The sequence below is a fragment of the Schistocerca gregaria genome, chromosome 4 (assembly GCF_023897955.1).
Source record: "Schistocerca gregaria isolate iqSchGreg1 chromosome 4, iqSchGreg1.2, whole genome shotgun sequence".
Taxonomy (NCBI): Eukaryota; Metazoa; Arthropoda; class Insecta; order Orthoptera; family Acrididae; genus Schistocerca; species Schistocerca gregaria.
This window is the reverse complement of record NC_064923.1, coordinates 318,520,015-318,544,829: the sequence shown is the minus strand read 5'-3', so window position 1 is coordinate 318,544,829 and position 24,815 is coordinate 318,520,015. Positions and strand designations below refer to the sequence as shown.

At 44.2% G+C, this 24,815-nt stretch overlaps 1 protein-coding gene across 3 annotated transcripts in view; it reads right to left on the bottom strand.

The window, feature by feature from the left end:
* LOC126266998 (homeobox protein OTX2-B-like) overlaps positions 1-10,535 on the bottom strand; it is a 278,020-nt gene extending 267,485 nt beyond the window's left edge. For 2 of the 3 annotated variants that reach the window (XM_049971755.1, XM_049971756.1), the window contains exon 1: positions 9,022-9,916. In XM_049971755.1, coding sequence (XP_049827712.1) covers positions 9,022-9,056 — 35 coding nt within the window. In that variant the 5' untranslated portion in view covers positions 9,057-9,916. Of the gene's footprint in view, positions 1-9,021; positions 9,917-10,207 lie in introns of those variants that run through there. The other variant, XM_049971757.1, reaches the window with a different exon arrangement.
* Positions 10,536-24,815: the final 14,280 nt, after the last annotated feature.

The window sequence follows — 24,815 nt, the reverse complement described above, 5'->3', positions numbered from 1 at the left end:
TCGGGAAAGTCTTTTTTTTTCCTTATAGGAGAGACTTACTATTTGTGTTGCGCCTTCTTGAATTACTTGTAGGTTCCCAGTTTGCCCGTGGGCTCATGAACCTTGTTAGATTTGTTGTTGACAGTAGGTTCTGTCAGCACGTGGTTCGGTGTCTTTTCCTAGTTGTAGGTGGTCGAGCCGCAAGCGATGCACATGAACAAATCCTCATGCAAGATACTGAAAAAATCCTACATCTACATCTGTACTCCGCAAGCCATCTTAGTCTTCTGCACCCGCCGTCTGTCCTCCCCCCCACCTCCCCTCCTCCTTCTATTCGCGAATGGCGCGTGGGAAGAATGATTGTCGGTTAGCCTCTGTATTGACTCTAATTCTTCGGATTTTCTCTTTGTGGTCAGTTCGCGTGACGTATATGGGAGGAAGTAATATGTTGTCCGACTCTTACCGTAGGCTCCCGGTATTCCAATAGTAAAACCTCTCCGTGATTCACATCTCCTCTGTTGTAGTGCATGCCATTGGAGCTCGTTGATTATCTCCGTAATGCTTTCGCACCGACTAAAAAATCTTACTGCGAAACGCGTCGTTCTTCGTTGGATCTTGCCTGCCTCTGTTATTAATTCGACTCTTTAATGGGCCCAGGCTGATGAACAGTATCCAAGAAAAGCTTGAAAAGGTGTTTTGTAAGCAACTGCTTTCACTGATGATTTTTTTCTATTTTCTTCGTGTGAATCTGAATCTGAAAAATGCTATATACTATTTGTAGATCTCTTCCGGTGGTTACTCCTAGGAATTTTACGGCAATCGTACTGTACTGGTGTCTTCGCATGCATGATAGTCACTTTTAGTTATATTCAAGGTCAACTGCCAGTCCCCGGGCGAATCATCTACCTTCTACAGGTCTTTCTGCAATTCGCTACAGCCTTCTCTCATAGATATCTTCCTACAGACAACTTATTCATCTGTAAATGGCTTGTAATATCTACAATTCCATTTTCGAGAGTCTTGATTTTCTTGTTACCTTATTCTCCGAAAGTTGCCTGAGAAATTTGGAAATTGACATACATTAAAATGTTATCGCTTTTAGCTAAATGTTATTGGGGGACGAGTCATGTCCTCCACAGAATCCCCTCCCTTGGGTTCACCTCAGGCTAGAGACCCAGTTTGCAGGCAGAAATGTTCTTAAGGCAGCAAAGTATGCCAGTTTAAAACTTAGACGCCTAACGACTCGTCAGAGTTGTACTCCCCTCGCTAAAATCCGTGAACGGTACAAGAAGAAACCTAAGTATATCACAAGAAGGACCCTCTAAGGCAGGGGTTTGACAGCTGGAAGTGGGGTTGTGTCAGATAAGCAGGATGACTGGAGGAATGGTGCAGACGATCCCCCTGCCAGCCGCCTGACTCGCAAGGTGTTGCCCCGTGCGGTTGCCGTGGCAGACAGGCGGCGTGGATATAGGGTTGCCGGCGCACAGATTAGCGGGCTCGGGTTTCCCGTCCCGCCCCACAGCACGCAGCGGGCTGCCATCTGCGGCCGCGCACAGCGCCTGCCGTCTCAACGGCACGGCGCGCTTACGTATGTTACCGGCCCACGCTCGGATCCCGAGCTGGAGCGAGACGGTCGGTCAGAGTCTCCTCAACAGCGAGTCTCTCAGAGACGTAGAACCCTAATTGTTGCTTATTATCTAGAGGTACATACGTTCTCAGCTAGCCACCAAACGCTGCTTGTCGGAATGTATCTTGTATCACTGCTAGTAATTCCCTTTCGAGTTCCATTCGTAAATGTAGAGAAACAAAAACGACATCTGTATACTTCCTTACAAGCTCTAATTTCTTTTCTTTCCGCCATCCTTCACGATATATATGTCGGTGACAGTAGGATCATTTTGCTGACAGCCACAAATGCCAATTCTCTAAACTTTCTTAATGGTGTATCGCTGAAAGAACGTCTTCTTCATTCCAGGGACTCCTATTTAAGTTAACGGAGCATTTCCATAATACTCGAACCTAACAGTAACAAACCTATTCTCACGGCTCTAAACTGCTCTGTTATCTTCCTTTCGTCCTACCCAGTATTGATCCCAAACATCTAAGCAGTAATCGAAAATGGTTCGCACAGTATTCTGTACATGGTCTCTTTCACAGATGAACTACTCCTTCCTACAATTCTCCAAGAAGCCTATCAATCACCTTGAATACAACCGACCGTAGGTGCTCGCTACATTTCATCTCGCTTTGCAACGTTACGACTGGATATATGAGGTGTGATAAAAAAAAATACTGTGAACAATTTTTTTTTAGCAGTAACTGCTTAAGTTACAACCATTTGATGTAATCCGTGCGGTACCTGATCCGTTGAGACAGGCAGCGTGAAGCTGGAACACGTTCTGACTTGCCAGTCAGCTACCAGAGACGCTAGAGTGGGTTCAAATGGCTCTGAGCACTATGGGACTCAACTGCTGTGGTTATCAGTCCCCTAGAACTTAGAACTACTTAAACCTAACTAACCTAAGGACATCACACACATCCATGCCCGAGGCAGGATTCAAACTTGCACGGTTCCGGACTGCGCGCCTAGAACCGCGAGACCACCGCGGCCGGCCGCTATAGTCGGGCTGTGTTTTCCGTGTCTGTCGTGCATCAAGGATTTCGAACAATGCGTGAACATTTAAGTTCTGTTTAAAGTATCAAAAAGGCGCTAAGAAACTCGTAAACCGTTGAAACTGGTGTATGACGGTAATACTGAAGCTCTGAAGACTGTTTATAAGTGGTAGGCGGGATTGAAAACCGGAAATGAGTCGGTAGGAAAAGAGCAAAGTTCTGGACGTCCATCAACCTCAAAAACAGAATAAAGACGTGAAAAAGGGGAAAAAATATTCTTTAAAACAGGCGAGTAACTATTCGAGAGCTTACCGAAAAACTTAAGATCTCGTACTGTTCGGTGCAAAGTATTTTAACCGATAGTTTGCAAATGAGATGAAGTGAGAGGGAAAAATTGTCCCCAGACTTTTGCGTGATGAACGGAAGGAAAATCGTGTGCCATTTTGCATGGAGTTGAAGGATCGCCTTCATTCATATTCAGACTTCATGCTCAAAATTGTAGTTGGAGAGGAAACTTGGCGCTATGGGTGTTACCTTCAGACGAAGATTCAGAGCTTGCACTGGAAAAGCGGTGAATCTTCTCAACCTAAGAAAGGCACTCAATCAAAATCGAATTTCAAAGTTAACCTTATTGTTTTTTTTTCGATATTGAGGACATAGTACAATCAGAGTTTGTTCCAAGGGAACAACTGTAAACGCCGAATTTTACAAGGGCGTACTGCGACGTTTGCGAAACGAATAGCTTTCTTCTTCTTCACGACAACGTGCCGTGCCACAATTGGCTTTTGGTTTGCGAGTGTTTGGCCAGAAATGTGTTGTGTCTGCCCACATCTGCCTTACACACCAAATTTAGCACCATGGGATTTCTGACTCCTTCCAGAAAGTAAAACAGTGCTTAAAGAAAAACGTTTTGATGCCATTCCTGACACTGATACGGCCACGACAGAGCAGAGCTGAAACCCCTTCCATAAGAATTCTTCCATAAATGCTTCTAGTCAAGGATTCGACACTGGGACAAGTGAGTTTATAGCCCAGGACAGTACTTTGAAGGAGATTAAGCTTATTTCTTTGTTGCTAATGAAATTATTCGCCCTATTTTCTGATCACATCTCGTGTCTAGCAACACACATATAATACTGTATTTGAACATTACAGGAGTGTTTTACTTACTCAATTGCATTAACTTACATTTTCTCACATCTGTAGCAAGTTGCCATTCGTCACACCAAATAGAAATTTTGTCCAAGTCACCCTGTATCCTCCCCCTGTACCCTGCAGTCAATGATGACACTTCCCGTGCACGAGGTTCACCTTGTCCGCGAGATCGTGTATGGACACAGAGAACAGGGTCCTATCACACTTCCCCGGAACTCTCTTGATAGATCCTTTGTCTCCGATGAACATTGTAACAGAAAATCTTCGTGTCACTCACAACAGTATTACCCTATCTGTATGGAAAATGCGTTTAGATTAAATTTCTTTTCTTTACGTGGAACTGGATCAGGCCTACTACTGTCTTAGAAAATTCATAAACAACGCAATTTTCTGCTTCAGTCACGTTTCAATGGTAATGTCTGCTTTAGGAAGTTATGAATTGCACTCGATTATGCTTATTCGTTCTTTAACATGGTCGTTAGGAATCTGCATCTGCTGCGCGTGATTAGCCGAGCGGTCTTGGGCGCTGCAGTCATGGACTGTGCGGCTGCTCCCGGTGGAGGTTCGAGACCTCCCTCGGGCATGGGTGTGTGTGTGTGTTTGTCCTTACGATAATTTAGGTTAAGTAGTGTGTAAGCTTAGGGACTGATGACCTTAGCAGTTAAGTCCCATAAGATTTCACACGCATTCGAACATTTTTGAAACTGCATCTGCTGCCTACGATAGCGCCGACTGGTAGCTTCGAAATTGATGTCTGAAATTTGAAATCACAGGACTGAACTATAACATTTAAGACTAAGGCTTCGTTGATCCACAGTGTTCACAAACGCTCTCCTGCCTCCTTCATGAACAAAGCTGGAGACTTCATTCCCAATAGTATGTACATCTCTAATCCGATCCATTATAGTATATCAGTTTCAACTTCTGTCTTCGATGTTTTCACAGCATAAAGAATAGTTTTTTTGGCGACACTTTTTAAAATTACAAATGACTCCCTCGTATTACTGTGTCGCACAATTAGCAGTATCTGTACTTTTAGGATTAGCAATTACTCACTTTCCCATTTATTTTTGGATCACTTAGTCACTACGAGACATATTGAAGACTTGCGTTATTCTAGACATCAACTCTCCAGCTTCGCCCACGGCGGGACTAGGGAGGGTATAGCAACACCGTGGATCAGTGAAGCCTGGACTCTTAAATCTTGTGAGATTAGTACTGGAATCACAGAATTCATGTTCGTTTTTCGACATTGTGAATTTGCGTTGTCGTCGAAAACAGAGCCAATTTCCTTACTATCACGTAAAATAACGCGTAAATATTGCTCAGTACTATTCTTCATATACCTTAAAATGTGTATTATTACCATAATTTCTCTAAGAAGTTGTTGGAGCATAGTTTTTCAGCGACAGCTGATCATATTTCTCTTTGTCTTCATGTCATAAACGCCAACGAAAGAAATAGAACGATGTGTCAAATCATTTCTAATGTAAGAGCACAAGAAACAATAGGACCTCGATAAGATGCGCCTCTGGTAAACAAGCAAATGGAATTATTGTGAGTCGAAACAAGGCACTGTTTCGATGAAAGAAAGCGTTCTTTTCCTTCCTGAAATTGAGCGCCTCTATACATCTACATCTACATCTACATGACTACTCTGCAATTCACATTTAAGTGCTTGGCAGAGGGTTCATCGAACCACAATCATACTATCTCTCTACTATTCCACTCCCGAACAGCGAGCGGGAAAAACGAACACCTAAACCTTTCTGTTCGAGCTCTGATTTCTCTTATTTTATTTTGATGATCATTCCTACCTATATAGGTTGGGCTCAACAAAATATTTTCGCATTCGGAAGAGAAAGTTGGTGACTGAAATTTCGTAAAAAGGTCTCGCCGCGTCGAAAAACGTCTATGCTGTAATGACTTCCATCCCAACTCGTGTATCATATCTGCCACACTCTCTCCCCTATAACGCGATAATACAAAACGAGCTGCCCTTCTTTGCACCCTCTCGATGTCCTCCGTCAATCCCACCTGGTAAGGATCCCACACCGCGCAGCAATATTCTAACAGAGGACGAACGAGTGTAGTGTAACCTGTCTCTTTAGTGGACTTGTTGCATCTTCTAAGTGTCCTGCCAATGAAACGCAACCTTTGGCTCGCCTTCCCGACAATATTATCTATGTGGTCCTTCCAACTGAAGTTGTTCGTAATTTTAAGACCCAGGTACTTAGTTGAATTGACAGCCTTGAGAATTGTACTATTTATCGAGTAATCGAATTCCAACGGATTTCTTTTGGAACTCATGTGGATCATCTCACACTTTTCGTTATTTAGCGTCAACTGCCACCTGACACACCATACAGCAATCTTTTCTAAATCGCTTTGCAGCTGATACTGGTCTTCGGATGACCTTACTAGACGGTAAATTACAGCATCATCTGCGAACAGTCTAAGAGAACTGCTCAGATTGTCACCCAGGTCATTTATATAGATCAGGAACAGTAGAGGTCCCAGGACGCTTCCCTGGGGAACACCTGATATCACTTCAGTTTTACTCGATGATTTGCCGTCTATTACTACGAACTGCGACCTTCCTGACAGGAAATCACGAATCCAGTCGCACAACTGAGACGATAGTACTTGTAATTGTGCGATAATTTTACACTCTCTATCGCCGATCTTATGAAGATGAATGGAATTACAGAAATCCCTACGACGAAACATTTCTTTTCTGTACTGCTCGCACAAGCGAGTAGGGTTCGCTATATCTAGCAGGTTATACCTTTCTGAGCTGAATATATATGTAAACGGTTGGAAATATTTTTGCATCTGAAACTACACTGGTGCCCGAAATCTCTCCGAAACAAAGATAACCAGCTTGGTAAAAAAAATTGCAATCAACCATTCCAGGTTGTTTTTCACAGTGGTTTAAGAGCTCTCCGTTCGAGTTTAAAGCGCTCTTATTTGATGTTATATGCGTCACTATTGTTTAACATTTGACGGGATATCAGCAGTCTGTCAAAAGATAACGGCAGGTATCGGTTTTTGTAGTTCATTGCTGCAATCTGTTCCCAACGCTGAGCCCTAAAATTATTGCATTTTGGGAAAGAACGTAGCTTCATCTGTTCTCGTTCCTGCGTGCGGAAGTTAACTTGCATGAGTCATAAAACACTTAGCTGACCGGGAATAATTTGCATTTGTTCTTCCAGTCTGATTTCTGCGAAACTACGCAAGTGAATTGTGGTCTCTCACACAGTCCTGGTTTGGATTTCTTTTCTGATCTCTTTAAAATTTCAGGAGCACTTATTTCTCTGATATTCTCATTTCGGAAAGGAATTTGAACAACAGCAATGTCAGTAAAAATGTCAATGCACCAAAGAAACAAACGTACTCGTTTCTTCGCATGGGGAGATGAACGCAATAAGCAACTCAGTGTCTTATAGCTGATTGTGACTGTGACTGGAATAACTAGCTATAAATTGTTAACAGTTGGTGCACCTCTCCACAGATATTACGTCTGTAACACCGTGCCTGTTTCTTCTTTCCAAATGTAATTACTGGTCCCTCTCTTTATCTCCCTGTAGTCCCCTTCACGACTACAGGTCGCTGCGTGTGCATATGTGTGTGTGTGTGTGTGTGTGTGTGTGTGTGTGTGTAAGAGAGAGAGAGAAAGAGAGACATGTGGTGACAGCATAGGCCTTTATGTGCAACGTTTATAGTTTCACCGCTAGCTAACGAGATAGTACAGTGGCCAAAACAGCCTTCTCGACCGTTCAAAACGCGCCGGGTTCAATTCCCTGCAAGACCATGGTGTACTAAAGTTTCCCACATAACTTCACGCGCAAACTGGAATGGATTGTTTATTAAGAACTCAGCTGACTTGCCCCTCACCCTTGCCCGACAGAGTTGATCCACCGTTTCTAATGATGATACTGTCGATGGTCTGGGATATTATATAAAAAGGGAAGTGTAAGTGCCTAAACACATCTTCTGAAATTAGAGCTCTTTCCACCTCCATAACGAGATATACGGATTTCAAAATCTCTACGTGGTCAGTTCTCGTTAGAGATCCTGCATTACCTATTGGAGGAACATCTTTATGTAATCCTATTGTTAACAAATACTGGTAATTTGAACGTTGTCATCTAAACAACGATTTTATAATGTATTATACGGTTTTCTCCTACTCAATTTTTAATATTGCTGCACAAAAGAAAACTAGAAAAAAATATGGTCTCCTTATTACACATATGTTTATTAAGTTACGTGAGATAAATTAAGAAGAGAACGTGCTGCTGGTGACGTTTTGGTATTTACTTAGGTCGTCGTGAAATAACAGTTACATAACTGAATACTGTGTTCAGTTTGTGCTCCTTGCTTTGAGAGCGTTAAACATCCCGAAATCAGTGAGAGAAATCAGCCGTTAGCTTTCTAATGCGTGACCTGTAATATCTGTAGGAAAACAGTATTTACCGAGCGTGATTAATAGTCGATAAAAAAATGAAGGACGGTTATCGGAATATTTAAAGCGGTGACTAATTAACAAAATTTGGATTCACAAAGCTAATATGGACATTCTTTTACTGGACAGTTTTCGCGGACTGTGTTACATCAAAAAACTATGAAATTCCTATTAAGTGTGACTTATAGAGAGCAGTACGAGCTAACAAAAAAGAATATGTAAGAATTGTGATTAAAATATTCTACGAAGAACCGACGGAGCAGCCAATCAGTGGAAGATAAGAATTGTTACATAAGATATTTTACTATGGCTAAGGTGCTAATAAGAACATGCAATCCAAAAGACATGAAGAAATCTTGATGTAAGTGTTAATATGTGCATTAAAAGAAACAATAATCAATATTTTAAAAAATACAGTAACAAACAGCGATTTACCTTAAGTTACCTGGTACAGTCGTAAGTATAAGTGTAACATTTTTATGCCGCTAAAAAGAGTACTGCATAAAAAATTGATATATGCATAAGGCAGAGATAAGTGTGAAAAATTTGACACAAGCATTTCTATGCTTGCCGTTGATTCACTGTCTAAAATAACAACATCAACATAAATTGTACATAAAACAGTCATACTAATATAAACAGTTTGTTTATAGCCTACATATTTTTTCCGTTACAAAAGAATAATATTTCATTTGTTTATCGTTCACGAGAAAGCTGCCAAAAGAGAAATTTTAAACGATTGTTCTGAGCAAACACCCGCCTCACCTAAACAGATGACTAAAGGCGGTGGAACTTTCGCAACTTACCGAACAGCTTCAAAAATATTCACTGCTATCGTCATGAGAGGTCACTACAATCAGTCACAATCGTTGACGGCGTAGGCACTGTTCTTAAATTTACAAGCAGTGGCGGCAACAGTCGCTGTCAACACATTCTTGCTAAGACAACTGACCTATCGTCAATGCTTCGTACTATTCTGTGTGCTTTGCGTGCATATTCTGTTGCTCCACAATAATTACGATATGCTTTCTAGCGATAGTGTTAAAGCTACGCCTTTTTCTCTACCGTTGGCTATTATCTAGTAGAAAAATTGTCTTCCGACTACAGAAATTCTACATTGCGTATGGACACGAGATATTCATTACTTGAGCAAGAACTGGTGTGTAATTTAATCTGGATGAGATGTATACAACAAATGCACGTGGCCGCACTTCATTCAGCGACACGGAACGGCTTCTAAAGGCACTCGCGGTGGAGATATTAACACTACGCGACCAACAAAAATATATTTATGCGGCAGTAATTCAGCATTTCGCTACGACTGGACCCTAAAATACGACGCCGGCACGCCACGGCCGAGCACGGAGTACGCCACGAGGCGAAACATGGCAGGGCGCTAAAGATTTCACACAGAGATGACAGCTGCCGGCCCTGAAAGCACACGCGCTTAGCACACGGGCGGCACTGCGAACGTTAGCGAGCACACAGAACAGACACTTTCCTGCGCCGGGTAACGGTAGCACAAAAAAAGCCCGGCCGAGGCGGGCGTTGACGGGTCGCGGGCCCGGCGCCGACGCCGGCACACGTGGGCGGCAGCTCGGCGTCGCGACGCGCGTATCCGGGCTCACGCATCGCACACACGCACCGCCGGCAGCCGGCACGCACTCGCGTTTGCTCTCGGGCTGGCCGGGAGACTGCCGCCAGCCGTCCGTCACGCCACAAAAATTGCCGTCCCGGGCCGCGCGCTCGCCGCCGACTTGCGGGCGCCTCGCCTCCCGCGAGGGAAAAAAAATATAACCGGGTTAGCCCCGTTTAAAAGAGTTTTACCGTAATGGCATTTGCTGCTTAAGTAGGCCGGCGCCGCTGAGCGAACGACGGCGCCCCGTAATAATCGGCAATAACACATCACACGAGATCAGTCCCGGGGTAATCTTCTTAGCTCCCGAGGCCGGTGTTTGAACATTTAAAGGAGATAAAACACAATAAACTCACCTAAGCTGTCAGAAATCTGTTACTGAATGCAGAGGCCTTCCAGATAAAACAAGCCTTAAGCCTGTTACAGAGCAGCTTAGACCGTCTCAAACCGTATTAAATAAGACCACGATTGATCCACTGCAATCCCCAACTTTTCAAACACACACACACCGGCACACGGACGCCGGCGCGCACACACACACGCACGCGCAGCGAGCGCTCCTAATGGCGACTTTTCCTGACCTCCCCTCCACCAGGCGCAGCGCGCAGGCGCGGTAGTCACGTGGTGTGCCCGCCGGCCAATGGGGCGAGGGCTCGGCCCCGCCCCCCGCGACTCGCCCGCCGCCGCCGCTCGCGTCCCCCGCGCGCCGACAAGCCCGAAGACGCGAGCGCTATTGTGGCCAGCCCGCGCCGCCAAACAAAAGGTTTTGCTCGGCACTGCGCCCGCCGTACCGTACGTGAGCGTGCCCGGTCTCCCCCTCCTCTCCCCCTCCCACTGCCGCTCCTTCTCCTCTCGCCTCCTCCCGCCCCTCTTTCCCGCCGGTGGAGTGTCGAGCGTCCTGACATCGCGCGCACCCTGGCCGCCGCGTCCCTCCGGACGCCGTGCCACCCACCACCCTCTTCCCTAAGGTTTTGCAAGACAGAGGTAATCAATATAACACCGGGCCGCTGCAGAACGCACCTTCCCTGCTCATTAGAAGGCGCCACGAGCTCTTAAGTGCAATCTCCAAACATAAGTTGCCCAGCAGTAAAATAATGTCTCTCACGATGATGCGGAGAAGCACTCAAGAACACACACATTTTAGAGTAGTTTGTGAAACTGTTGCTATACTTGAGACTTTTCAACATGCCTGGGGCCCACAGCTGCGATCTTCAAATGGTTGAAAATGGCTCTGAGCACTATGGGACTTAACTTCTGAGGTCATATCTCCCCTAGAACTTAGAACTACTTAAACCTACCTAGGACATCACACACATCCATGCCCGAGGCAGGACTCGAACCTGCGATCGTAGCGGTCGCGCGGTTCCGGACTGTAGCGCCTAGGACCACTCGCCACTCCGGCCGGCTATCTTCATAATATAACGTACGGACTGCCTTATTATTCCTCGTGGCACTAGAAGGGGAAGGGCTGGCGAATCCCTCGCCGTTGCTGCTATTTATCCTAGGAAAGATTCCCGGTCCTAATTTCTGACAGCACACGAGCTGGACCTGGGGATGCCCTTTACGGATTGTACCGTGAAAAAATACTCGCCCCTACCCGGGATTGGATCCAGGATCTCCAGGCCCATAGTCTAGCGCTCTACTCGCTAGAGCACTACGGTCACAATCTCGATAACCTAAGGGGAAAAAAATTCGTCATGCAGCTACTAAGCATGTTCATTTGGTTCAAATGGCTCTGAGCACTATAGGACTTAACTGCTGTGGTCATCAGTTCCCTAGAACTTAGAACTACTTAAACCTAACTAACCTAAGGACATCACACACATCCACGTCCGATGCAGGATTCGAACCTGCGACCGTAGCAGTCACGCGGTTCCGGACTGAGCGCCTTAACCGCTAGACCACCGCGGCCGCCGTTCATTTGCTTAGAGAGAGCGCTTGCAGAACAGTGTAGCTCCCTTTTCAATGCAGTTACAGGTTGTTTAAAAAAGGATATACGTATTTCAAACGTGTATATTTATTAAACTGTACGACACACAACTATGAAACTTGATATACATATTTACGAGTATCTCAAGTTTAGGTTACAGATGTTCAGTATGTCCTCTAATAGCGACACGAACAATGTCACATCGATTCTCGACTTGCCGGCCCGAGTGGACGAGCGGTTCTAGATGCTACAGTCTGGAACCGCGCGACCGCTACGGTCGCAGGTTTGAATCCTGCCTCGGGCATGGATGGGTGTGAAGTTAGTTAGGTTTAAGTAGTTCTAAGTTCTAGGTGATTGATGACCTCAGAAGTTAAGTCCCATAGTGCTCAGAGCCATTTGAACCATTTTTGATACTCGAATTCCTCTCATACTCGGGTAATCACGGTTGGCTGGTTGATTCGGAGGACCGGAGAAGGAACTCGACCGTGCATTTTCAAAGGAATCATTTGGACATTTGCCTGAAGCGATTCAGAGAAACTACGGAAAACCTAAATCAGGATGACCGAACGCGGGTTTGAACGGCTGTTCTGCCTAACGTGAGTCCAGTGTGCTAACCACTGCTCAACCTCACTCGGTGAGTAAGCATAGGCTATCCATCTTCACTGATGTTATTGCGGTAGCGTCCGATTCCTCAACTCTTCTATGTTCTGTTGTAGTGTTGGTGCATAAACGTTTTCATTTGGAAGAAGTCACAGAGCGTCAAATTCGGTGATCGTGGAGCCAGATAAGAAGTTTGACGACCAGTCTTTGACGTCCAGTCCAACGGCTCGGGAGAGTTTTTCTGAGGTATTCACCCATTTGGACGTCCTCGTTCAGCCTCTGAAACTTCCAATTTTGTAACATAGCAAGATACTGTCGGCCGTTAAACGTGTTTCCATCAAAGAAGAAAGGGCTGTAAACAGATAGCTGAGATATCGCACAAAACGCATTGACTTTGTGTGAGTCTTGTACGTGTTCAGTGTATGCATATGGGTTCTGTAGGCCCCAAGTTCGACAAATTGTGTTTGTTTACCTTCCCTCTAAGGTGAAAAAGTCGCTTCATCACTGAACACGATGCGTTATGCGAAGGTATTATCATTGTCAATAGCATTCTGAAGTTAGTAAATACTACACGTTTGCATTTTTCGTCATGACGTAGAGACTGTAACAGATATAACTTGGACGGCATGATAAACAATCGGCGTCTCAAAACACACCAAATTGTTGTTATAGACAGTTGTAACTCCCGACAGGCACGACGAATTAATTTTGTAAACTACACTGGAAAGCGGTTTGAACTCGTGCCACATTTTCATAGGAAATACGAGAGCGGCCAGAGCTGTTTCCTTTACACACACATTCAATATCTACAAACTGTCGATACCATATGCGAATGTTCCATCCATACGGATGATCAATTTGGTTCCTCAGCCTGAAACTTCTTTGGACTGTAATCACGGAATTACACTTTGCAAACTAGAGAACATGAAATAGTTTCTGGTGCGGATTCGCCGTTTTGCAACATGTGATGGTAACCAAGCAAAGACAAGAGGACCAACATCTAGCGGCAATGAATATAAAGTAAACGATGTATTCGTTCTTCCAATAACCCAGCCGTGACGCGGCGACCCATAGTTTTGACAGAATAGTACTTTCCAATACGTATATTCACTTTGAAACACCCTGTAGTGGCCGGCCGCAGTGGCCGAGTGCCTCTAGGCGCTTCAGTCTTGAACTGCGCGACCGCTACGGTTGCAGGTTCCAATCCTGCCTCGGGCATTGATGTGTGTGATGTCCTAAGGTTGGTTAGGTTCAAGTAGTTCTAAGTTCTAGAGGACTGATGACCTCAGATGTTAAGTACCATAGTGCTCAGAGCCATTTGAACCATTTTTGAAACCCTGTAGCCCATTTCATTCCTTTGAAGCTCTGCAAGTAGCGCACAAACATCGTGTCACAGCGTTGCAGCGACGGCAGGGTAGTACCGAGGTGGTGGCGAAATGGGAACTCGCCAACGGCGCAAACATCGAAGGGGCTCATACATTGAGCGAAAAGGAAAAAAGAACGGTATAACAGTTAATCGAAAGGGATAAGTGAGTCCTCCTTCGAACAGGAGAGTTTATACGTGTAATAGAGTTCACTCTCTCCTCCCCGACGTGAAGTCGCGTTAGCCATGAAACATACAAATACAAGATGTGTTACATTATCTCATAGGTCATGAACTTTACTCGGTTTTCCTCCACCGGTATACCGGTATAGAGGATATGAGAAACGCATCTACATCTACATCCATAATTCGCGGATGGTACTTTGAGTACCTCTACTGGTTCTTCCTTCTATTCCAGTCTCGTATTGTACGTGGAAAGGAGGATTGTCGGTATGCTTCTGTGTGGGCTCTAATCTCTCTGATTTTATCCTCATAGTCTCTTCGCGAGATATACGTAGGAGCGAGCAATATACTGCTTGACTCTTCGGTGAAGGTATGTTCTCGAAACTTTAGCAAAAGCCCATATCGAGCTACTGAGCGTCTCTCCTGCAGAGTCTTCCACTGGAGTTGATCTATCATCATTATTAAATGATGCTGTAACGAAGCGCGCTGCTCTCCGTTGGATCTTCTCTATCTCTTCTATCAACCCTATCTGGTACGGATCCCACACTGCTGAGCAGTATTCAAGCAGTGGGCGAACAAGCGCACTGTAACCTACTGCCTTAGGATTCTTCCAATGAATCTCAGTCTGGCAGCTGCTTTACCGACGATCAACTTTATATGCTCATTCCATTTTAAATCACTCCTAATGCGTACTCCCAGATAATTTATGCAATTAGCTGCTTCCACTTGCTGACCTGCTATTTTGTAGCTAAATGATAAGGGATGTATCCGCAGCACATTACACTTGTCTACATTGAGATTCAATTGCCATTCCCTGCACGATGCGTCAATTCGTTGCATATCCCACGGCATTTCAGTACAGTTTTCCATTGTTACAGCCTCTCGATATACTACAGCATCATCCGCAAAAAGCCTCAGTGAACTTCCGATGTTATTCACAAGGTCATTTAGGTATATTGTGAATAGCAACGGTCCTACGACACTCCCCTGCGCATACCTGAAATCACTCTTACTTCGGAAGACTTCTCTTCATTGAGAATGACATGCTGCGTTCTGTTATCTAGGAACTCTTCAATCCAATCACACAATTGGTCTGATAGTCCATATGCTCTTACTTTGTTCATTAAACGACTGTGGGGAACTATATCGAACGCCTTGAGGAAGTCAAGAAACACAGCATCTACCCGTGAACCTGTGTCTATGGGCCTCCGAGTCTCGTTGACGAATAGCGCGAGCTGGGTTTCACACGATCGTCTTTTTCGAAACCCATGCTGATTCCTACAGAGTAGATTTATAGTCTCCATAAAAGTCATTATACTCGAACATAATACGTGTTCCAAAATTCTACAACTGATCGACGTTGGAAGTATAGGGGTATAGTTCTTCACATCTGTTCGACGTCCCCTCTTGAAAACGATTATGACCTGTGCCCTTTTCTAATCTTTTGGTACGCTACGCTCTTCTAGAGAGTGGCAATGTGCCACTGGGCGTGTTCCAGTACTGACAATTCTCGGGCGTGCGCGACTCGTAACGATCAGTGCTATGATGTACGAAGACTTTGGCATTGAAGTAGGCAACACGGATTCGTGAACGCTCATTACAAAGATGGTCATAGGGTCATTTTCAGATGCAGTTCTTAACTGGTAGAAACCGATCTCGGGGAAAAGCAGTTTGGATTCCGGAGAAATGTAGAAGCACGCGAGGGAATACTGACCCTACGACTTCTCATAGAAGAAAAGACAAAACTACGTTTATAGTATTAGTGGACTTACAGAAAGCTTTCGGCAATGTTGGCTGGTATAATCTCTTTCAAACTCTAAAGATGGCAGAATAAAATACAGGGAGGGAAAAGCTATTTGCAGCTTGTACAGAAACCAGATGGCAGTTATAAGAGTCGAACGGCACAAAAGGGAAGCAGTAGTTGAGAAAGAAATGAGGCAGTGTTGTTGCCTATCCCCTATGCTATTCAATATGTATATTGAGAAAACAGTAAAGGAAACAAAAGAAAAATTTGGAGTAGGAATTAAAGTCCAGGGAGAAGAAATGAGAACTTTGAGGTTTGCCGATGACATTGTCATTCTGTCATAGACTTGGAAGAGCAGTTCGGCGGAATGGACAGTATCTTGAAAGGTGGATATAAGATGAACATCAACAAAAGTAAAACGAGGATAATGGAATGTAGTCGAAATAAATCAGATGATGCTGAGGGAATTAGATTAGGAAATGAGACACTTAAAGTAGTAAATGGGTTTTACTATTTGGGAAGCAAAATAAGTAATTGTGCTCGAAATAGGGAGGATGTACAATGTAAACTGCCAATGCCAAGAAAAGCGTTTCTGAAGAATTTTTTAACATCGAGTACAGATTTAAGTGTCAGAAAGTCCTTCTTGAAAGAATTTGTAAGGAGTGTAGTCATGTATGGGAGTGAAACATGGATGATAAATATATTATAGAAGAAGAGAATAGAAGCTTTTGAAATATGATGCTATAGAAGAATGATGAAAATTAGATCGGTAGATCACGTAACTAATGAGGAGTTACGGAACAGAATAGGGGAGAAGAGAAATTTGTGGACAACCTGATTAAAGGAAGGGTCGGTTTGGAGGACACATTCTGAGACATCACGGGATCACCCATTTAGTACTGGAGGGAAGCGTGGGTGATAAAAATCGTAAAGGGAGACCAGGAGATGAATACAGTATACAGATTCAGAGGAATGTAGGTTACAATAGTTACTCGGAGATGAAGACTCTTGCACGGGATAGAGTAGCATCGAGAGCTGCATCAAACCAGTCTTTGGACTGAAGACCACAAAGACAACAACACTTATTTGTAGCAAGCAACACTAAATCAATGAAGGCTGTTGTAACATTACGCAACGAGTAGAAGAAAAATTACATAAAACATTGTTTTATATCGCAAAATGCATTGAAATGTAAGTAAAGTCAATGTTATTAATCAATTAATCAGTCGGTCACACAGGCAGCATAATAGTTCGTCAGGAAAGCACAGTGTCATAACTTTGGGGGGCGCTGAGGATAGCAGGAATCTGAAAAAGAGAACAATCGACACGATTGGCGCCGACTTTTAAAAATCAGTACTTGGGAGGGGGGCGGGCTGCTAATTACCACGCTTGTAACATCCAAATTTATGTAGTCTAGCAATTAACGAGATCAATAAATGTGCGGCCCGAAGTGCCACTCCAGGTCGATAGTGGTTTTTGAGTAAAATAGTTTCACGACCACTGATACAGTCAAAGACACCAACAACGTTGAAAACGAAAGGTGTCAGACCGTGCGTTGCTAAGTCCATTACTGGCAATACCAGAACAAGAGGCATGATCCGTCTCTGCAGCGGACGGCCGTTGAGTTCGGTCTACGCTGGGAACTGGTTGGCTCCTTGGCTGATGAAGTGAAGAACAGTGTGGGAGGCAGGGAAGCTGATATAGCTTCCCAGCCAGTAACACTGGCTTTTGGGAAGTTAGGGCGAGGTTTCCTATAGGTGATTGCTTCTGCACGGTTGCAGTACCTACCTTGTGACTAAACGTAAACATTAAGCGCTATTGTCAGTAGTTTCTGTTTACATATAGCATAATGATATAAAGTATATATATATATATATATATATATATATATATATATATATATATATATATATATATACTCCTGGAAATGGAAAAAAGAACACATTGACACCGGTGTGTCAGACCCACCATACTTGCTCCGGACACTGCGAGAGGGCTGTACAAGCAATGATCACACGCACGGCACAGCGGACACACCAGGAACCGTGGTGTTGGCCGTCGAATGGCGGTAGCTGCGCAGCATTTGTGCACCGCCGCCGTCAGTGTCAGCCAGTTTGCCGTGGCATACGGAGCTCCATCGCAGTCTTTAACACTGGTAGCATTCCGCGACAGCGTGGACGTGAACCGTATGTGCAGTTGACGGACTTTGAGCGAGGGCGTATAGTGGGCATGCGGGACGCCGGGTGGACGTACCGCCGAATTGCTCAACACACACGTGGGGCGTGAGGTCTCCACAGTACATCGATGTTGTCGCCAGTGGTAGGCGGAAGGTGCACGTGCCCGTCTACCTGGGACCAGAACGGACCGCAGCGACGCACGGATGCACGCCAAGACCGTAGGATCCTACGCAGTGCCGTAGGGGACCGCAGCGCCACTTCCCAGCAAATTAGTGACACTGTTGCTCCTGGGGTATTGGCGAGGACCATTCGCAACCGTCTCCATGAAGCTGGGCTACGGTCCCGCACACCGTTAGGCCGTCTTCCACTCACGCCCCAACATCGTGCAGCCCGCCTCCAGTGGTGTCGCGACAGGCGTGAATGGAGGGACGAATGGAGACGTGTCGTCTTCAGCGATGAGAGTCGCTTCTGCCTTGGTGCCAATGATGGTCGTATGCGTGTTTGGCGCCGTGCAGGTGAGCGCCACAATCAGGACTGCATACGACCGAGGCACACAGGGCCAACACCCGGCATCATGGTGTGGGGATCGATCTCCTCCACTGGCCGTACACCTCTGGTGATCGTCGAGGAGACACTGAATAGTGCACGGTACATCCAAACCGTCATAGAACCCATCGTTCTACCATTCCTAGACCGGCAAGGGAACTTGCTGTACCAACAGGACAATGCACGTCCGCATGTATCCCATACCACCCAACGTGCTCTAGAAGATGTAAGTCAACTACCCTGGCCAGCAAGATCTCCGGATCTGTCCCCCATTGAGCATGTTTGGGACTGGATGAAGCGTCGTCTCACGCGGTCTACACGTCCAGCACGAACGCTGGTCCAACTGAGGCGCCAGGTGGAAATGGCATGGCAAGCCGTTCCACAGGACTACATCCAGCATCTCTACGATCGTCTCCATGGCAGAATAGCAGTCTGCATTGCTGCGAAAGGTGGATATACACTGTACTAGTGCCGACATTGTGCATGCTGTGTTGCCTGTGTCTGTGTGCCTGTGGTTCTGTCAGTGTGATCATGTGATGTATCTGACCCCAGGAATGTGTCAATAAAGTTTCCCCTTCCTGGCACAATGAATTCACGGTGTTATTATTTCAATTTCCAGGAGTGTATATACAGGGAGGTGAAGGGAGTAATTTAACAGGCGGTGCTTAGCAAAGTTGTAAAGATCTACCACCTAGTGAGTAGGGACGGGCAACTTTCGGGGACTAGCTCTTCTAGTCCGGTAAGTGGTCATTTGTACTTGTAAAACACTAACATTGTAAAGTTGTAGTCAGTAGTACCACACCAGTAGCTTTTTTTATTTACCAATAAAAATGTTAAGACATTGGGCCACATTCCAGCTTTTTGAGTGCAATAAAAAGCTGTTTTCCTCGGTCCGCGATTGTAAATGCACGCTGTTATCACTGTGTCATTTCTGTAGTTGTGTCTCGCCAAATAGCGTAATAAAGAATCGACTAATATCGAACAGACGTCTGTCGATAACATGATTTATGTGGCAACAGCGCATTTGTTTCACAGGGCTGCCGCGTACACAGCTCGCTCATATTCAGGAATGTTCATGCTGTTGGATATCAAAGGTCGGCGAGCGACTGCTTCAGCGAATGTTCTATTTCACTTAAAGCAATCGTTTTTGCCCTTCTCTGCGAGCAAAGGACTGCTAATAGTATATGGGAAGTAAGTAAATTCTGTTCTTTATTACACAAGGCCTCCGATTTTAGGCGATATCTACCAATAAGGGACTAATAAGATTTTTTTGGGTAGTTTGTAGAATTCATAATTTATTTACGATAACATATTGTTTCGCATGTTGTGTACAGTCGTTTCATCAGTACTCATCATTTAATGAATGTTTTTTAATCTGCCTATCTCATTTTTATTAAACCTATTTGAGAAATTATAAAATTTGCTAAATCTGTGTAGTAAAACTTGCATAAAGGTAGTTTCACAGAAGGGGGACGGTGCTTCGTGCGACTCTGCCAATCAGTAGTTAAAAAGAGTACACAGGACCATGAAACCTAGCATATGTTGCTCCAAATACGTACTGGAATAAAAATAAAAAGAGGAAACACTGACGGACAATTCGAAATATATATGAACGTCAGATGCGATTGACCTATCCTGTTGACCACCACAAAAGCAAATGACTGCGTATGGCTTAATTGATTTGCTAAATAATGAAAGTTTTGAGTTTGAATCCCATACACGTGTACAAAGCTACAAATGCGGAATTTTGTGTGTATGTTAGTTACTCCTTCTCGCTGAAACTGATTTAAAAGTGATTTGTAACAGAATTAGCTTATACTCTGAAATAACATATAGGCTGCTTTTAAAAGTGTGTAGGACAAGATATTTATTGATCTGCAAATAAAACGTAAAGTTTGGAACAGTAATTACTCTTAGAATAAGCTGTTTACTCTTTGACTTTTAAATTGTATTGTATTTGTGAAAATGCTTTTATTGTTTAATATGTTCAACATAGAGCGATTCAAAGTAATTAATACAATGTCTATACAATCCTCAAAGGCTTTAATCCCTACTTCCATACAAGCCCTTTGCATTTTAGCCACTGAGCGTTAAGCTTATCTTATAGCTTCAGAGACGTTTGACAAAGCGATGGAGTCATTTAAATGTTGTACAACAAAGAGAAGTCGGACCTTTACATGAGGAACGTGGTACGCTTTTAGTGAGGCTGGATTTGATTATAATGTGCGAGCGTATCTGCTGGTAACAGGCTCACACGTGAGAGCAGATGACGTACAAATGTTATAAGATTTGTACAGAACTACATCTACATACATACTCCGCAATCCACCATACGGTGCGTGGCGAGGGTATCTCGTACCACAACTAGCATCTTCTCTCCCTGTTCCACTCCCAAACAGAACGAGGGAAAAATGATTGCTTATATGCCTCTTACGAGCCCTAATCTCTCTTATCTTATCCATGTGGTCTTTCCGAAATGTAAGTTGGCGGCAGTAAAATTGTACTGCAGTCAGCCTCAAACGCTGGTTCTTCAAATTTCCTCAGTAGCGATTCACGAAAAGAACGCCTCCTTTCCTCTAGACACTCCCACCCGAGTTCCTGAAGTATTTCCGTAACACTTGCGTGATGATCAAACCTACCAGTAACAAATCTAGCAGCCGGCCTCTGAATTGCTTCTATGTCCTCCTTCAATCCAACCTGATATGGATCCCAAACGCTCGAGCAGTACTCAAGAATAGGTCGTATTAGCGTTTTATAAGCGGTCTCCTTTACAGATGAACCACATCTTCCCAAAGTTCTACCAATGAACCGAAGACGTCTATCCACCTTCCTCACATTTGCCATTACATGTTTGTCCCACTTCATATCGCTCTGCAATGTTACGCCCAACTAGGAATTGATTATTTTCTTTCTTCGTATGTTTGTTACTCCTTCACGCAGAAGCAGCTGGACGGATTTGGATGAACTCTGGAATGGAGATGGCCTATACCCTGAATTAACGTATAGGCTACCTTTCATTTATTCTGAAGAGAGTCACAGTTTCCTTGGACGGTCAAGGTGACTGCTGTTTCCGTGGGACGGGTAACGTGGCAAAAAAGTCATTCATGTAAATTAACTATCGAATGAATCCGTTGATTTTAGCACAAAGATTAGTTTTTAACTCTTTTAACAAATGAAATTATTAACACCACGAATTCATATGATCCCGACAAACTTGCCTTTCCAGTTCAAATGCTTTCAGTTCCCTTTTTAGAGTAGCCATCTCGAACAGTATAAATAAGAGCCAAGGTTCAAATGGCTCTGAGTACTATGCGACTTAAGTTCTGAGGTCATCAGTCGCCTAGAACTTAGGACTAATTAAACCTTACTAACCTAAGGACACCACACACATCCTTGCCCGAGGCAGGATTCGAACCTGCGACCGTAGCGGTCGCTCGGCTCCAGACTGTAGCGCCTAGAACCGCACGGCCAAAAAGCCAAGGTCAAACATTAAAAGTGACAGGTATTCATCTGGGCACACCATGTTGTTTGCTCGGACAGTCTACGTTGGCTGCTCGCTTGTATCGAGAACCAGAAATCTCTAGATATACCGCAGAGAACTAGAAGTCTCCGAACATTGTTTATAGAGACGTATTACAGTAGATTGACTATTGACCTTCAATGTGAGCAAATGTAACTTACTGTGCATAAGTAGGCAGAAAGATCCATTGTTGTATGATAACACGATTGCAGAACAGCCACTGAAAATCATATCCATAAAATATGTATGAGCGTACGGAGCTATTTGAACTGGAACGACCACATAAACCTAATTGCATGTAAGGCAGATGCCAGACTGAGATTGACTGGAAGAATACTCAGGAACTGTAGCTCTCTCACAAAGAAGGGAATTTACTAAACGTTTGTATGACTGATACAAGAATATTCCTCGTCGATCTGGGAAACCTATCAGCTAGGACTGAAAGAGGAAATAGAGAAAATCCAAAGAAGAGTCACATGTTTCCTTACAGGTTCATTTTATAAGCGAGAAAATGTCACGGAATGCTCATGCACCTCCAGTGGCAGACGTTGCGACAGAGGCATACTGCATCTCGATGTGCTTTACTTTTAAAGCCAGTCAATATATTGCTCTCTCCTACATATATCTCTCGGAAAGACCGTGAATATCAAACTTGAGAAATTCGAGCTCACACGGAGGCATACCAGAATCGTCCTTCCCGTGACCCGTTCGCGACGACTAAAGCAGGACGGTGGCACAAAAATACCCCCCACACACCATAGGTTGGCTTGTGGAGTATAGATCTTGATAGAGTGGGGCGCCAGTCCTTATCTGGCCATGCAGATTTAGGTTTCCCGTGAGTTACCTAAGTCGGTCCAGGCGAATGCCAGGATGGCGCATTTGAAAAGGATACGACCAACGTCCTCCGGTATCACACTATTCGAGCTTATGCTCCGTTTTTAATGAGCTCGTCGTCGACGAGCCTTTATCTTTTGTGCCACCGTCCTGCTTTAGTCGTCGCGAACGGGTCACGGGAAGGACGATTCTGGTATGCCTCCGTGTGAGCTCGAATTTCTCAAGTTTGATATTCACGGTCTTTCCGAGAGATATATGTAGGAGAGAGCAATATATTGACTGGCTTTAAAAGTAAAGCACATCGAGATGCAGTATGCCTCTGTCGCCTTTATCTTCCTCCCTACATTCTGAGGTAAGACTTTCAAATGAGTGTCAGTCGCCGGCCGCGGTGGCCGAGCGGTTCTAGGCACTTCAGCCAGGAACCGCGCGACCGCTACGGTCGCAGGTCCGAAACCTGCCTCGGGCATGGATGTGTGTGATGTCCTTAGGTTAGTTAGGTTTAAGTAGTTCTAAGTTCTAGGGGACTGATGACCTTAGAAGTTAAGTTTCATAGTGCTCAGAGCCATTTGAACCATTTGAACTCGTCTCTAATATTTTACTTGACAGTTCCTGGAAAATGAATCGTAAAACACAATATTTAATCTCTATTTCTTGTCAGAACACGTTCTGAGATCTTGTCTTCGAGTGACTGCTAATGGTCTTATTAATAATTATACGAAGCAGCTGTCCTAGTTCGGACCAGAAATTCATTGCCGTTTGGCATTTAGGAACGTTTGTGAAGTTAAACGCATCTTTTTCTTTTCATTTCAAAGGCAACTCATTATCGCAGTCTATGTGGTATGGTGTAGTAACAACTTATCTTTCAATGCCCACTGATCGTAAATAGCATGGATGAGATAAACATTTCTTACTCTCAGGGAGACAGACTAGTAAACATTATCGTGTACCCACAAATGGCGGCGCTAGCTTTTTAGGACAAAGAAACTATTTTAGCTTTTGACAGTTATGGGATCAAGACTTTTTAAGAATTTTTAACATTATGCAGCCTTGTCAGCAACTGTGATAAATGAAAATGTAACACGTCTGCCTCAGTGGCAAATAGAAACCAAACTTTATCTAGGTTTCAGCCAAAATAATTTGGCCTACTTCAGAAGTGGAAGACTGCAGGAGAGACGCTCAGTAGCTCGGTGCGGTCTTTTGTTGAAGTTTCGAGAACATACCTTCACCGAGGAGTCAAGCAGTATATTGCTCCCTCCTACGTATATCTCGCGAAGAGACCATGAGGATAACATCAGAGAGATTAGAGCCCACACAGAGGCATACCGAAAATCTTTCTTTCCACGAACAATACGAGACTGGAATAGAAGGGAGAACCAGTAGAGGTACTCAAAGTACCCTCCGCCACACACAGTCAGGTGTCTTGCGGAGTATGGATGTAGATGTAGCTGTAGAAGCTAGTGACACTAAACTACTGCATGCCAAAGTTTGGCCACGTCAGCGGGGCTTGCTGTTTCTATTCAACCATGTAATATAGCTGTAGTAATGTGGCTTTACGACTGGTTACTACGGTGCTACAGTTTTATACTTGACATGGCCAAACTTTGGCATGCAGTAGTTTAGTGTCACTAGCTTCTGAAGAAGGCCAAATTATTTTGGCTGAAACCTGGGTAAAGTTTGGTTTCTATTTGCAACTGAAGCTGGCGTGTTACATGTTGAAGACTTTTTATTATTAATAGTTTCGATTACTCCCTTTTAAGAGAGCGATTGAACTTGAGTAGTCATGATTTCTTCTTCTTCCTTCGCTGTTCCCAAATTCTTTCCAGACGCTCGCTGTGCTCTCTCTTGCGTTCTTCCGACCATTTATTTCATATTCTTTTCTCGGTGTGTTTGTTTAATGTATTTCTGAATTTTTCTCGATTGTATATGTTGTCTTATATGATTCCCTGTTCCTTAATGTCTTTCTCATTTTCAGTGATCCAATTTGTCTTGTTCTTGCAAGTGTTTGCTGTGTCAAAGAGGTACCTTGTGAGTACCTTCTTGTTCATCCTGATATGTCCACAAAATTTC